Consider the following 17,190-nt stretch of genomic DNA (forward strand, 5'->3'; position numbering starts at 1 on the left):
CATCGCTCATCATCAGGGAAATACAATTGAAACCACAATGAGATACCACCTCACACTAGTGAGAGTGCCTAAAATTAACAACTCAGGAAACAACAGATGTTGGTGAGGATGTGGAGAAAGGGGAATCCTCTTGCACTGTTGGTGGGAATGCAAACTGATGCAGCCACTTTGGAAAAGTGTGGAGGTTCCTCAAAATATTAAAAATGGAATTACCCTATGACCCAGCAATTGCACCACTAGGAATTTATCCAAAGGATATAAAAATGCTGGTTCGAGGGGCACCTGAGTGGCTCAGTTGGTTAAGTGTCCGACTTCAGCTCAGGTCATGATCCCACAGTTCGTTGGTTCAAGCCCCACGTCCAGTTCTGTGCTGACAGCTCAGAGCCTGGAGCCTGCTTCAGATTCTGTTTCTCCTTCTCTCTGCCCCTCCCCTGCTCGCACTCTCTCTCTCTCTCAAAAATAAATAAACATTTTTAAAAATGCTGATTCGAAGGGGCACATGCATCCCAATGTTTACAGCAGCACTATCAACAATAGCCAAATTGTGGAAAGAGCCCAAATGTCCATCAATCGATGAATGGATTAAGATGTGGTATATATACACTACTAGGGATGAAAAAGAATGAAATCTTGCCATTTGTAACAACTTGGATGGAACTGGAGGGTATTATGCTAAGCGAAATAAGTCAGTCAGAGAAAGGCAGATATCACATGATTTCACTCATATGTGGAATCTGAGAAACTTAACAGATGATCATAGGGGAAGGGAAGGAAAAATAAGATAAAACAGAGAGGGAGGCAAAGCATAAAAGACTGTTAATACAGAGAACAAACTAAGGGCTGATGGGGGTAGGGAGAGGTGGGGAAAAATGGGTGATGGGCATTAAGGAGGGCATTTGTTTGGATGAACACTGGGTGTTATATGTAAGTGATGAATCACTGGGTTCTACTCGTGAAGCCAAGGCTGCACTGTATGTTAACTAGTAAATAATTTTTTTTAAGTCATGAGCCAAGAAATAACAGCATCAATGCAAATTTTGTCACCACAAGACCTGCCTTACAAGAAATGCTAAAGGAAGTTTTACAGTTTTAATGAAATGACATTAAAAAGCAACATGAAAGCATAAATCTCACTGGTAAAGGTAAATATAAAACCAAAGACAGGGACGCCTAGGTGGCTCAGTCGGTTAAGCAACTGACTTCAGCTCAGGTCATGATCTCATGGTTCTGTGAGTTTGGGCCAGAGGCTGACAGCTCAGAGCCTGGAGCCTGCTTCAGATTCTGTGTCTCCCTCTCGCTCTGTCTCTCCCCAACTCACGTTCTCTCTCTCAAAAATAAAACTTGAAAAAAATGTTTTAATAAAAAAAACCCAAAATACTGTAATGGTGGCATATATATTTTAACACCAGTAAAAGTTAAAAGATGTAAGTATTAAGAATAACCATAACCAAATAAATTTGCTAATGGAAACACAATATTTCAAAAAGCAAATTCTGGGGTGCCTGGGTGGCTCAGTCACTTGGGTGTCCAACTCTTGAATTTGGCTCAGATCATGGTCCCAAGGTCATGGGATCAATCCCACATTGAGCTCTGCCTTGAGTGTGGAATTTAAGATTTTCTCTCTGCCCTTCTTCCCAGCTGATCTGGGCTTCCCAGTTGTTATGGGCTTAAAATAGACTGTTATAACTATACATTATTTGATTCAAGCCTCATGGTAACCACAAAGGAAAAACCTATAGTAGGAAAATAAAACATAAAGAGAAAAGAATCACAACATATCATTATAAAAAAATCATCAAACTACAATGAAGAAAACAAGAGGGGAAGAGAGGAACAAGAGAACTATAAAACGGACAAAATGTTAACAAAATTAAAATAAGTCCTTACCTAGCAATAATTACTTTAAATGTAAGCAAACTAAACTTCCCAATCAAAAGACATAGAATGGGGGCGCCTGGGTGCCTCAGTCGGTTAAGTGTCCAACTTCGGCTCAGGTCATGATCTCACTGCCTGTGAGTTCCAGCCCCGCGTCGGGCTCTGTGCTGACAGCTCAGCGCCTGGAGCCTGCTTCCGATTCTGTGTCTCCCTCGCTCTCTGCTCCTCCCCCACTCACACCCTGTGTCTCTCAAAAAATGAATAAACGTTAAAAAAAAATTCAAAAGACATAGAATGGCTGAAAAAACTGAAAAAAAAAAACCAAAAACAAAAGCAAGACCCAAATAAATGCTGTTTGTAAAAAAGGACACACGTTGGCTGAAAGTGTGGGGTGGCAAAAGATATTTCATGCACATGGTAACCAAAAGAGAGCAGGGGTGGCTATACCTACATCAATAAAATAGAAACTAAGTCACAAATTTTCACAAAAGACAAAGAATGTCATATGATAAAAGGGACAATTCAACAAAAAGATGTAACAATTATAAATATATAGTGCCTAATATCAAAACATCTAAATATATAAAGCAAACATTGACAGATCTGAAGGGAGAAATAGCAATACAATAATCATAGGAGGCTTCAACACCCTACTCTCACTAATGGATAGATAATTGAGAGAAAACCAATAAACAAAAATGCAGAACTGAACAATAAAATAGACTAAATTAATCTAACACATATGTCAGAACATTCCACCCAACATCAACAGATTACTCATTCTTCTTAAGCATATATGCAACATTATTCAGGATATATCACATGCTAAGACATAAAACAAGTCTTAATAAATTGTAGATTGGAAACTATTCCAAGTATCTTCTCTATCACAATGGAATAAAACCATATATCAATAACAGAAAGAAAACAGGAAAATTTATAAGTATGTAGAAATTACAGATTCAATGCAACTATCAAAATACCAATGGAATTTTTTACATAAATAGAAAATAACTATTATAAAATTTATTTGGAGCCACAAAAAACCCTGAATAGTCAAAGCATTTTTGAGCAAGAACAACAAAGCAGGAGATATTAAGCTCCCTGATTTCATAACACATTACAAAGTTATAGTCATCAAGACAGTATGTTACTGGCACAAAAACATGTGCATAAGCCAATGGAATAGAGGAGACCCAAAATAAACCCTTACCTATATGGTCAAGTAATCTCTCACAAGGGCACCATAAATATAACATGGGGAGAAGATGGTCCCTTCAATAAGTGGTGTTGGAAAAACTGGATATTCACATGCAAAACAATGATTTTGGACCTTTGTTTCACACCATATACAAAAAAAAATCAACTGAAAAAGGATTAAAGATTTCAGCATAAACCAGATGGACTTAACAGACATACAAAATATTCCATTCAAAGAAACAGAATGTGGGGCACCTGGGTAGCTCAGTCAGTTAAGCGTCTGACTTTGGCTCAGATCATGATCTCATGGTTCCTGGGTTAGAGCCCCGCGTTGGGCTCTGTGCTGACAGCTTAGAGCCTGGAGCCTGCTTCGGATTCTGTCTCTCCCTCTCTCTACCACTCCCCCACTAGTGTTCTATCTCTCAAAAATAAATAAACATTAAACATTTTTTTAAATGTTTAAAGAAACAATGCACAATCTTCTCAAGCACACGTGAAACAATCTCTAGATCATATGGTAGGCCATAATATAAGTCTTAATAAATTTAAGAAGACTGAAATCATATCAAGCATCTTTTCTGACCACAATGATATGAAACTAGATAACAATTACGAGAAGAAAACTGGAAAATTTACTAATATAATCAAGTGGGATTTACTCCATGGATGCAAAAAAAGCTCAACAGCCACAAATGAGTGAAAAACGCCACATTAACAAAATAAAGGATAAAAATCATACAATCATCCCAACAAGGTTCAGAAAAAGCATTTGACAAAATTCAACATCCATTTATAATAAAAACTTAAGTGGGTATAGCAAAGAAATGCCTCAACATAATAAACACCATACATATATACATAAAATATAATTTCTCCCAGCTTTATTATTTAATCACAGCTTTATTAATATAATTGACTATAATACCATAATATTGTGTAAGTTTAAGGTGTACAATATGTTGATATAATACATTATCTATTGCAAAAGGATTAGCATCAGAGTGTTAGCTAACACTATCATTTAAAATAATTACCATTAGGGGCGCCTGGGTGGCGCAGTCGGTTAAGCGTCTGACTTCAGCCAGGTCACGATCTCGCGGTCCGTGAGTTCGAGCCCCGCGTCAGGCTCTGGGCTGATGGCTCGGAGCCTGGAGCCTGTTTCCGATTCTGTGTCTCCCTCTCTCTCTGCCCCTCCCCCGTTCATGCTCTGTCTCTCTCTGTCCCCAAAAAAATAAACGTTGAAAAAAAAAATTAAAATAATTACCATTAAAAATTTTTTTAAGTTTATTTATTTATTTTGAGAGAGAGAGATCATGCGAACAAGGGAAGGGCAGAGAGAGAGAAAGAGTCAGAGAATCCAGAGCAGGTTCCACACCTTCAATGCAGACCCCAATGTGGGGCTTGAACCAACGAACCGTGAGATCATGACCTGAGCAGAAACCAAGAGTCAGAGGCTTAACCTAATGAGCCACCTAGGTGCTCCACCCCCCCCCCCATTTCTTTCTTTCTCTTTCTTCCTTTCTTTCTTTTCTTTCTTTTTTTTTATGTTTATTTATTTTATTTTATTTTTTTTTGAGAGAGAGCAAACAAGAGGGGGAGGGGTAGACAAAGAGGGGCAGAGGATCTGAAGTGGGCTCCGCGCTGACAGCTTGACAGCAGCAAACCCAATGCGGGGCTTGAATCCATGAACCCTGAGATCATGACCTGAGCTGAAGTCACTTCACCAACTGAGCCACCGAGGCACCCCAAATAATCACCACTTCTTTTTTGCAGTGAGACATTTAAGATCTACTCAGCAACTTTCAAGTATATAATATTTAGTCACCATGATATATATTAGATCCCTAGAACTTATTCAACTTACAACTAAAAGTTTGTACCCTTTGACCAACATTTCCCCACTACCCCCACCATCCTGTGGTAATAATCACTATACTGTTTTTGTGAGTTCACCTATTTCAGATTCCACATATGAGTGATATCCTATAGTATTTTCCTTTCTCTGACTTATTTCACTTAACATAGTGCCCTCAGAGTTAATCCAACTTGTCACAAATAGCAAGATTTCCTTCTTTCTCATGAACGGTATTCTATTGTATATATACCACTTCTTTATCCATTTATCCACTGACTTAGTTTGTTTCCATATCTCGGCTATTGTGAATAATGCTGCAAGAATATGGAAGTGTATGTATGTGGAATTTAAGAAACAGATTAATATAAGGGAAAGGAAAAAAAGGGCAGAGAAGCAAACCATAAAATAGACTCCTCTTAGCTATGGATAACAAACTGAGGGTTGCTAGAGGGGAAGTGAGTAGGGGGATGGGCTAAATCGGTGATGGGTATTAAAGAAAGCACTTCTTGTGATGAACACTGGGTGTTATATGTAAGTGATGAATCTCTAAATTCTACTCCTGCAACTAATATTACCCTATATATTTACTAGAATTTAAATAAAAACTTGAAATAAAAGAAATACAGCATTAAAAAAAACATACCATTAAAGAAAAAAAGAATATGCACTTGTAGATATCTCACTGATACCTGTTTTCATTTCCTTTGGATATATACTCAGAAGTGAGATTGCTGAATCATATGGAAATTTTATTTTTAATTTTTTAAGAAACCTCCATATTGTTTTCTATAGTAGTTACACAAATATACATTCCCACCAACAGTGCACATCCTCACCAACACTTGTTAACTCTGGACTTCTTGATAATAGTCATTCTAACAGCTGTGAGGGAATATCTCATTGTGGTTTTGGTTTGCATTTCCTTGATGATTAATGACATTGAGCATCTTTTCATGTACCTGTTACCTATTGTATATATTCTTTTGAAAATTCTTTTGAATTTTTTTTTAGATTTCTGCCCACTTTTTAGATTTATTGGGGTTTATTTTGCTAGTGAGTTGTATGAGTCTATATATTTTGAATATTAACCCATTTTTGAAATATGATTTGCAAATATTTTTTTCCATTCCATAGACTGCTTTTTCATTTTGTTGTTTCTTTTGCTGTGCAGGAAACTTACTTATTTAGTACCACATATTTATTTTTGCTTTTGTTGCATGTGCTTTTGGTGCCATACCCAAGTAATCATTGCCAAGACCAATGTCAAACAAGTTTTTCCTGTTTTTTTTCTAGGAGGTTTAGGGTTTTAGTTCTTATGTTTAAGTCTTTAATCCATTTTGAGTTAATTTTTTGTGAGAGGTACAAGATATGAGTCCAATTTCATTTTTTTCCATGTGAATATCCAGTTTTCCCAACACCATTTAATGAAGAAACTATCTTTTCCCCCACTGAAGAATCTAGGCTCCCTTGTCAAATATCAGCTGACTATATATTCAAGGGTTTATTTCCGTGTTCTCAATTCTGTTCCATCGGACTGTTTTTATGCCAGTACCAACCAGTCTTAGGTACTATAGCTTTGTAGTATAGTTTGAAATTAGGCAGTATGATGCCTTTAGCATTGTTCTGCTTATTCAGGATTACCTGGGTTATTCATGGTCTTTTGTGCCTCCATACAAATTTTAGTATTGCTTTTCTATTTCTGTAAAAAATGCCAGTTGAATTTTGATAGAGATGGCATTGAATCCATAGATGGCTTTGGGTAGAATGAACATTTTAACAATAATTCTGATTCACAAACATGGGGTATCTCTTATTTCTGTCTTCAGTTACTTTAACCAAAGTCTTGTAGTTTTCACTACACAGATCTTTCACCTCATTGGCAAAATTTATTTCTACATATTTTATTATTTCTGATGCTATTATGAATAAGATTATTTTTTAATTTCTTTTTCAGATATTTTGTTGCCAGTGTATAGAAACACAACTCATTTCTGTATGTTGTTTTTGTACCCTGTAACTTTATTTTTTGATTCACTCTTACAGCTTTAAAGTGGAGTCCTTCGGATTTTCTATATGTAAATTCATATAATCTAAACAGACAATTCTACTTTCCTTCCAATTTGGATGCCTTATACTTATTTTCACATATGATTGCATTGGCTAGAAATTCCACTAGTATGTTGAATAGGAGTGGTGAGAGTAGACATCTTGGTGTTATTCCTGAACTGGAAGAACTGTCACCTTTCACTGTCAAGTATGATGGTGGCTGAAGGTTTGTCATATTTGGCTTTTATTGTTTGAGGAATGCTCCTTTTATATAACCCAAATTTGCTGAGTGTTTTTATCATGAAAGGATGTTGTATTTTGCCAAATGCTTTTTTGCACGTTGAAACGATCATATGATTTTTATCTTTCATTCTATTAATGTGGTATATCACATTTATTGATTTCTATATGTTGAACTATCCTTGTATCCCAGGGGTAAATCTCACTTGATTGTGGTGTATGATTCCTTTAATGTCCTGTTGAAATCAGTTTGCTAATATTGTCTTGAGAATTTTTGCATTTATGCTCATCAGGATTATTGACCTGTAATTTTTTTTTTCTTGTGGTGTCTTCATCTGGTTTTGGCATCAGGGCAAGGCTAATCTTGTGAAATGAGTTTGGGAGTGTTCCTTCCTCTTCAATTTTTTGAAACAGTTTGAGAAGAATTGGCATTAATTCTTTAAATGTTTGATAAAATTCAGCAGTGAAGCTTTCAGTGCTGGGCTTTTCTTCATTGGAAATTTTGATTACTGATTGAAGCACCTTACTAGTATAGTAGTTGGTCTAGATTTTTTTATTTCTTCATAATTCAGTCTTGATAGGTTATATGCTTCTAGGAATTTATCCACTTCTAGGTTATCCAATTTGTTAGCATATAAGTGTTTATAGTAGTTTTTTATGATCCTCTGTATTGCTGTGATATCACTTGGAATGTTTCCTCTTTCATTTCTGATTTTATTTGGGTCCTTTTACCTTTTTTCTTAGTCTAGCTGAATGTCAATTTTATCTTTTTGAAAAGATTTTAGCTTTGCTAATCTTTTCTATTGTTCTACTAGTCTCTATTTCATTTATTTCAGTTCTGATTTTTGTCACTTCCTTTTGCTAACTTTGGCCTTAGTTTGTTCTTTTTCTGGTTTCTTAACATTTAAAGTTGTTTATTTGAAATCTTTCATTTTTCCCACTATACGCATTTATGGCTATAAATTTCTGAGAACTGCTTTCACAACATTGCATTTGTATTTGTCTGTTGAACCTCCATTTTCATTTGTTTGGAGATTTTTTTTTTCTATTTTTGATTTTTCCCTTGGCCCAGTGGTTATTCAGGGATGTGTTGCTTAGTTTCCACATATTTGTAAAATTTCCAGCTTTCCTCTTGTTCTTGATTTTTAGTTTCATACCATTGTGGTTGGAAAAGAAACTTGGTATGAGGTCAGTATAAATTTCCTAAGAATTGTTTTGTGATCTATCATATGACCTATCCTGGAGAACATTCCATGTGCACTTGAGAAGAATGTGTATTCTGCTGCTGCTGTTGAATGGAATATTTTATATATGTCTGTTAGGTCCATTTGGTCTAATGTATGATTGAAGTCAAATGTTTCTATATTAATTTTGTCTGAATGATCTATCCATTACTTAAAGTGAAGTATTAAAGTCCCCTACTGTTCTTGTATTGCCTATTTCTCCCTTTAGATCTGTCAGTATTTGCTTGATATATTTAGGGCTCCAATAGTGGGTGCATAAACACTTATAATTGTATATCATCTTGATGAATTAACCAACTTATCATTATATAATGACCTTCTTTGTCTCATTATAGTTTTTGGCTTAAAGTCTATTTTGTCTCATGTAAGTATGGGCTAACCCTGTAAGGCCAACCTCACTTTCTGTTGGTTTCTGCTTCCATGGAATATCTTTTCCATGTCTTCACTTTGAGCCTACGTATGACCTTAAAGCTGAAGTGCCTCTCTGTGAAGACAGCATGTAGTTGAATCTCATCCATCCAGACATTCTATGCGTTTTGATTGGTAAATTCAATTCATTTACATTCAGGGTAATTATTAATATGTAAAGACTTACTAATGCTATCTTATTACTATCTCTCTGGCTGTTTTGTAGTTCCATTGTTCTTCCTCACCCCACCCCCTCCCTCTTACTGCCTACCTTTTCCACGGATGGTGATATGCTCTGATTCCCATCACTTTATCTTTTGTGAATCTAATAGGTTTGTGCTTTGTGGTTATCACGAGAATTACATAAAACATCTTCTAGATAAAATAGTCCAAACATCTTCTAGATAAAATAGTCCATTTTAAGCTGATGAATAGTAACTTTAATCCCATACAAAAGCCCTATTCTTTATTGCCTTCTTTTATGTTTTTGATTTTACCATTTACCTTTTTTTTACTATTCTGAATTCATTAACAAATTACAGTTCTTTGTTTATATTCTTATTTGTTTTATGGTGTCCCATACATCTTGTAGGCTTTTTTCACTCTCTTTCATTCCTTTTTTCTTGGTTCTCCTCTGACTGGGAGTCCCTACCCTTCATTTCTCTGATTTTATATTTGCTTGGTCTATCCTTGTGTTGATGTTCTCTATTGCATTTTTCATTTCATTCATTCTTCAGCTCCAGATTTCTGTTTGGTTTGTTTTTAGGATTTCTCTTTGTTGGATTTCTCATTTTATTCATGTACTATTTTCCTAACTTGCTGAGTTCTGTGTTTTATTGTAGCTCATTGAGTTTCTTTAAAATGGCTAATTTGAATTCTTTATCAGGCAAACCACATAATTGTGTCTTTGAATCGAGGATTATTGAGATCTTTTTGTGATGTCATATTCATGGATTCCTCATGTTTCTTGGAGTTTTGCATTGCTGTTTTCTCATTTGAAGTAGTCACCTCCTCCAATCGTTACTAGCTGCTTTCAGGTCGGAGATACTTTTTGTTGGTCCTGCTTATAACTAGGTCTTTCTCTGTCCTTGTAGGAATACATCTGCTCCATGCTTCTTGCCCCCTTGTGGCTTCTTTGTCTCCTCTCAAACTTACAACTCACCAGGCTGGCTGCTGGAAACCTCTTTTGTCTTTCTTAAGATAATACTATAGCTCGTTTGTGATTTCTCCCTTGCCACAGACTCTGGTTTGTTTTCTGCATGCTCTCGGTCTACCAAAACTGGCTCTTAGTACCATACTTGGGAGCTGAAGGATTGGGGGAGCTGTGGGTTTAACATTTGGGGCTTTAGGGGTGCCTGCAAGCCAGATGGAGGTTCCTTGGGCAAGGCTTTCCCAGTGGCTTGTGTTGAGGTTCCTGCTTGAGTCCTGAATGCAGCCAAGTAAGAACTGTGTTTATTTTTGCTGTTTTTTTAAATTTATTAAATGTTTATTTATTTTTGAGAGACAGAAGGCAAGTGGGGGAGGGGCAGAGAGAGAAGGAGATACACAATCTGAAGCAGGCTCCAGGCTCTGAGCTGCCAGCACAGAGCCTGACACGGGGCTTGAACTCATGAACCTTGAGATCATGACCTGAAACAAAGTCAAACACTTAACCGACTCAGCTGCCCAGGCACCCTGAAACTGTATTTCTTTAATGCACTCTGATATTCTTATATCCTGATATCAGGTACTGCCTCAATACTATGGGTGCTGCAGCAGAGAAACAAGTTTCTTCAGCAGCATTCTATACAGGTGGGGAAGCTGGGCAATCACCCACTATTATCACTTGCAGAAGTCATCGCTGGTTAGTTCAGCAACATGGTGTGCTGCCTTGGGGAACAGGTAGCACTGGTGAAGTTCATCTTACACCCCCCACCCCCCACTTTTTTTTTTTTTTTTTTGCTCTAACAGAGTGCTAGAATCTTTCCTCAGGAAATCTGAAGTTATGCAAAGGCTCTCTCATCTGTGAGTGTCTGCTCAAATCAGCACTCTCCAGATTTACCCTGAATGCAGCCAAGAGGGGCTGGGGCTGGTTCACAGACTTCTGCTGTTTCCCCAGTCTGTACCAAGGACTATCAGCTTATTACTTTATGTGGTGGGTGAGACTCCTCTCAGGTCCTTTAGCTTATGGTGTTGGATCTCACAACAACCACAGAGGCCCTTTTTCTTATAGGTGGATGCTGAATTTTAGTTGTTAAACTTGGAGGCCAAATGAAGGCATGCATCTTATGCTGTCATTATGCTGAGGTCATTACTCAAAGTTCAAATTTCTATGAAGGAGCTACCCTCTTTATTTTTACCTCAGTATGAATTTTGCCTTCTCACACATTACAATCTCATATTTTTCTTTATCAAGATGAATTATCCCTGTTCTATAAGAAACAGATGTTAGTCAAAATTTTCTTATATTCATTTACATGAATATCTTTTTTTTTCCCATTATGATGTCTTTGATGTTGAATAAGACAAGGATACTAGCTAAAAACTTTTCCCTAAAAAAAACAAAATTGAAAGATAATAATGACGAAGGCTAATACTATGCAAGTTTTATTATGTGATAAGCACAATTGTAGAATCCACATAACAAGCCTCTGAAGTGAACGAATTATGCCCACATTACCAAAAGCACATTATATATGCATATAAAATGACCTGGAAGAATAAGTCGGTTAACATTTAGGAAATAACTGGGTCAAGAATGTTGGCCAAAAGGAAGCAGAGCTTTATAATGTATAAATCTTTAAAAGTAGAAGAGATCCCACACATTTTCTCTGAAATGAATAAAAAACAAAGCAGACACATTCAAAAGGGGCCATCAAGATAACTCTTTATAATGGTAAAATTTTCAATATTTGACAAAATAGGGGTTTGATAAAGACAGGTGAATACTTTGAAGCCAATAAAAGTAACCAATATATTTACAACAAATATTAAAGGCTGGTTATAGTATAGCACAATCACACTTTCTGTCAAAAACAATGATATGTAGTTTTAAAGAGTTTGCTCCAAAAGTTTGATAAAGATTGTCTATGACTGGTATGATTACAGATAACTATCTATTTTGTTCATATCTACATTAATATAGAGAAAAAATATTTTGCAAAAAGAGAAGTATAAACTTTATAAAAGGAAAATAAAGCAATCTTCCAAAACAAAAGATACAGATCCACAAGATATTAAAGGATACTTAAAAGTAACAGTAACTTAACACGAACAAAATGGAACACAGATACAAACACAGATATGCAAATTTAGAAACAAAGACTGACCCGATATCCATGCTTTATATGTATAAAAATATAACTTACCATCAAACAGGCAATAAAAAATACAAAAATATAGTTATTAAATAAATGGCATTCAAATGAGAAACAGGAAGAAGGCTAAATTTAGACCCTCAATAAATAATTTAAAATAATTTTGAGATGGATTAGTAATTCTGTATAATGCACAAAAAATTAAGAACATAAAAAAAAAACAAAGGTAGCAGGATTAGCCCCCAAGTGAATTTTTCAATGTTTAAAATAAAGGCAAAATACAATAAGTGGTTTTTTTAATTTTTAATATTCACAAGTATGAATTTTCCAAAAGTAACGAAAGAATGAATATAGACAGAGATCTTCAGAGTGGTTTTTCTTTTTCTGTATAAATTCTTTCAGACTAAGTGGTAAAGCATAAGTAAGGCATTTGTACCTTAATTACATTTGTAGTGACTCTCACCAGTATGAATTTTCTTTTCTGTCCTGTGTCCTTCCTTAACCACATAATTCTAACTTATAGAGTTTCCAATTCACAGATCTACTACTCACCAGTATGACATTTTTTATGTTGCTGAATCTCTGAACCTCTCCCAAAAGCCTTTCCACATTCCTTACATTCATAAAGTTTCTCACCAGTATGAATTTTCTGATGTTGAGTAAGGCTTGAGCCTGTACCAAAATTCTTCCCACATTTCTCACATTCATAAGGTTTTTCACCAGTGTGTATTCTCTGGTGCCGATTAAGAGCTGAACCACTACTGAAGGACTTTCCACATTCTTTACATTCATAGGGTTTTTCACCAGTGTGAATTAGCTGGTGTTGGATAAGTTTTGAGCCACTACCAAAGGCCTTGCCACATTCTTTACATTCATAAGGTTTCTCACCAGTATGAATTCTCTGATGTTGAGTAAGGTCTGAACCACTACTAAAGGCTTTCCCACATTCCTTACACTCATAGGGCTTCTCACCAGTGTGCATTCTTTGATGCTGAATAAGTTTTGAACCACTTCTAAAGGCCTTCTCACATTCCTTACACTCATAGGGTTTCTCACCAGTGTGAATTCTTTGATGTTGAGTGAGATCTGAGCCACTATTAAAAGCCTTCCCACATTCCTTACATACATAAGGCTTCTCACCAGTGTGAATTCTTTGATGTCGAGTAAGGGCTGATCCAAAACTAAAAGCCTTCCCACATTCATTACATATATACGGTTTTTCACCAGTATGAATTCTCTGATGCCGAGTAAGGGCTGAACCACTACTAAAGGCCATTCCACATGCTTTACATTCATAAGGTTTCTCACCAGTATGAATCCTTCGATGTTGAGTAAGGTTTGAACCACTGCCAAAGGCCTTTCCACAATCCTTACATTCATAAGGTTTCTCACCTGTGTGAATTCTGTGATGCCGAGTAAGGGCCGATTCAAAACTAAAGGACTTCCCACATTCCTTACACTCATAGGGCTTTTCACCACTGTGAATTATCTGATGTCGAATTAGGCCTGATCCAAAACTAAAGGCTTTCCCGCATTCTTTACATTCATATGGTTTCTCACCAGTATGAATTCTCTGATGATGGGTAAGGTTTGAGCCACTACCAAAGGCCTTTCCACATTCACTACATTCATAAGGTTTCTCACCAGTATGAATTCTTTGATGGTAAGCAAGGTTTGCACCACTACCAAAGGCCTTGCCACATTCTTTACATTCATAAGGTTTCTCACCAGTATGAATTCGCTGATGTCGAATAAGGACTGATACAAAACTAAAATCCTTCCCACATTCCTTACATTCAAGGAGTTTCTCATCAGTATGTATTCTCTGATGCTGGTTATTGAAAGTGGGCATGTCTTCAGAAGTAAATATCATTTGACTGAAATGTCCTTCCTGAGATTCCTGTTTTCTCTCAAACTGGCTTTTACATTCCCAATCACCTCTGAAACTTGAACACTCAATGCTGTTTTTTAAAAGTCTTTCCATTATCTCTCATCAGGATGATTCTACTCCATTAATATCCTTTTTCAGAAATAATTTCTTGGTCTCAACCTTGATTCACAGTCTGAAAGAAAATATAAAAGCAAACATTCACTTTTTTTGTGTTCTGGGAGGAAAAAAACTTTTATAATAGAAATGAAAAGACTTAACCGAAACTAATTTTCATAAAAAGTGAGTAGTTTATACAGTTCTCAAATATGATGGGGCAACTTGACAAACAGATAAGGAAAGTAAAAAGAATGAGAAGTCACACTGGAAGGTAAAGAGATATTTAGGAAAATAGATTAGTCAGTTGTTCCTATAGTGATCTAAATAAAAAAAAAAACCTTCAAACATGGGACCTTGATAAATATAAAGATGTCTAGGCTCTACCCCAATTTTGTAAGAGAATAAATCTAGCATCATATACATTTTAAAATGTGGGTAATTACCAATCAACCCATTTCTTAGGGTTGTTTGGAGCACTAACTACACCTAGAAAAAAATCTAGGATAAATAGTCAGGTAACAAACATAAATTGCATAGAATCTGAAGGAAATAAAAGAATGTTACTTCAGATACAGCAGTATCCTGATGAAAGATTAATGTGATAAATGAACAATGAAGAAGGAAGAATCTATTGTGGTTAGAATGTGGCTTATTTATGTCATTTGATAAAATCCATGTTTGTGTAGGAAGTCTATGAAGCTAAGCTTGGGAGAGCAAAAAAGGGGATACAGCAAAAGCTACTGTAATTGAGAATCTAGTTTTAAAATCTGAGAAAGGAATAGCAGACAGAGGTAATGTGGTACTATTGGCAGATTTCAAAGATGCAGATAAGTATTCGGAACCCCAGCTCCAATGATTATTGAATAATTCTGAAATCACACATAATGTATATATGTAGTTGTATAAAGTAACTGCACAGTGTTTAGTAGCTATTATTTTGTAAGACTTCTATGCCAGAAAAGAAACTAGGAAAATGAATGGATTTAAGATACCAATTAAGTCCCTGAGCAAATATGTCAAGCCCCAAAAGGTGAAAACATCTGAGCTCCATTCTCTTCCTATAACACTCATACAGCAATCTTGTTTGAGGTTGGCCTAAGTATGTCTTGAAATTGTTCTTTCCCTCTCTACTGTCAATAGATGATCCAGGCCAAAATTATCTTTTATTTGGACACAAAAGTAGCATTTTATCTAGCTGTCTGCCTTGCTAGTTTTCCACCCCTAACAGCCAGAGTGATATTCAGCCTGGCACTTTCATGTTCAAAATGCTTCACACTGTTCTTAGGAAAAGAACCACAGTCCTTAACTTGGTCTCAACAATTCCTTAGCAACCTGCCTCCTGCATGCCTCTTCAACTTGCTACCTATTTCCTTTTAGCAATAAACTACAGCTACATTGGTCTTCTCCGTTCTTCAAATGCACTAAACATTAACCCACCCCCCCCCCACGCCACCCCCACCAAACACACATGCCATGATTTCATCTGCCCTAAATAACCATCCATACCACCGTCTCCACTGCCACCTCTTTTGGCCTTACAAGCTCCTGGCCATTGTTCAGGTCTCTGCTAAGTGGCATATCCTAATAAAAATCTTTTCTGAATATTCAATCTTAACTATGCACGTCTCACCATTATCTCACGAAACACTTTGTTTTCTTCCATTCTTTGTGTTTTGTTTGGTAATGGGTGATTACACATTTGTCTCCTACAATTACAAATTTCATATTTGAATGTTTGCTTAATGTCCGTCTGCTACAGTAGAGCCAAACTTCAGGAAGGAAGGATAACCAATGTCTGTTACTTTAATCAACTTGAACCCTGGCACATACAAAAAGAGCAAAGTACATTTAGTGAATGCCTAATGTAGTAAGTTAGTTTCAAAATTCAAAATAAGTTAGTTTGAAAATAAACTTCTAAAAACAAGATTTCTCTAGAAAGAGAATACACTTTTCTCTCAAAGAGAACAAGTGGATCGCATGCAGTTTTTCCTGCCCTTTTAACAGACTCACTGGAATGAATGAAATGGATTTTTTTTAAAAAAAGGACCAAACCCACAAGGTCAAAGACAAGTAAAGAGGAGGTAGCAGCAACAAAAACTTTTGAAGTAAGAAAGCATGAAGACAAATTAAGACTAGCTTAACAAACCAAAAAATGATAAAACCTAACCCAAAAAGTAAGGAAAAGGATGATTTATCCTGCAAAAGGCTAGGATCCTCAGTAAATTCTAAAACTAGAAAGTGAATGGTTGTTGAGAAAAAGAGTATTTACTGGTTTCACAATATCACTCTACAGATTATTTACTAATTATAAAGGGAAAAATATACCTTTGTACTGGGAAGATTTAGTATTCACCACTTCTAACCTTTAGTTATAAAACCTGGCTATCACCAATAGTGCAACAACCTGACATTATGTGCTTCACCAATGTAATGCAATAAAACGTACACTGTCTTATCACCTACACAGCATGCTTGCCAAATCTAAAGGAGATTGCCATCTCTAAAGAAGAAAGCCATCAGAGAAATGGAGGTTGTTGAGACAACCTATAAGAAAACTGTCCTGAATTCTCTAAAACACTCAGTGTCCTATTAAAACAAAACAAAACAAAAAAAATGAGAGCCTGTTCTAGATTAAAGAGACTAAAGCATTGAAGAGGGTGTCTTTTGGGATGAGCACTGACTGTTTTATGGAAACTAATTTGACAATAAGTTTCATATAATAAAAAAAATTTTTTTTTTAATGTGGAAAAAAAGAGACTAAAGAGACTCAACAACAAAAATAATGCATGAATCTTGATTGGATTGCAAACAAGCAACCAAATAAGTGAACAAAAAAACAAAATTACATCAGCTAAAAAAACAAAAAACACTTTGGGGAACCCCTGGAAATAATTGAACATGAAATGTTTGAGGTGATATTAATGAGTTTATGTAAATTTTCATAGATTTGTTATGTCATTGTTATTGTTTGGAAAATGTCCTTATACTTAGAAGATACATACTAAAAGTATTAAGGGTAAAGTGTCCAGATGTTCCCAA

General features: G+C 35.9%; 1 protein-coding gene across 2 annotated transcripts in view; it reads right to left on the reverse strand.

The window, feature by feature from the left end:
- Nucleotides 1-11,712: 11,712 nt before the first annotated feature.
- Nucleotides 11,713-17,190, reverse strand: part of LOC102900191 (zinc finger protein 345) — a 138,547-nt gene continuing 133,069 nt past the window's right edge. Inside the window, exon 11 of one of the 2 annotated variants that reach the window (XM_045045445.1) lies at nt 11,713-13,987. In XM_045045445.1, coding sequence (XP_044901380.1) covers nt 12,709-13,987 — 1,279 coding nt within the window. In that variant the 3' untranslated portion in view covers nt 11,713-12,708. Of the gene's footprint in view, nt 14,228-17,190 lie in introns of both variants that reach the window. The other variant, XM_045045444.1, reaches the window with a different exon arrangement.

This window comes from Felis catus, chromosome E2 (genome assembly GCF_018350175.1).
Source record: "Felis catus isolate Fca126 chromosome E2, F.catus_Fca126_mat1.0, whole genome shotgun sequence".
Classification (NCBI taxonomy): Eukaryota; Metazoa; Chordata; class Mammalia; order Carnivora; family Felidae; genus Felis; species Felis catus.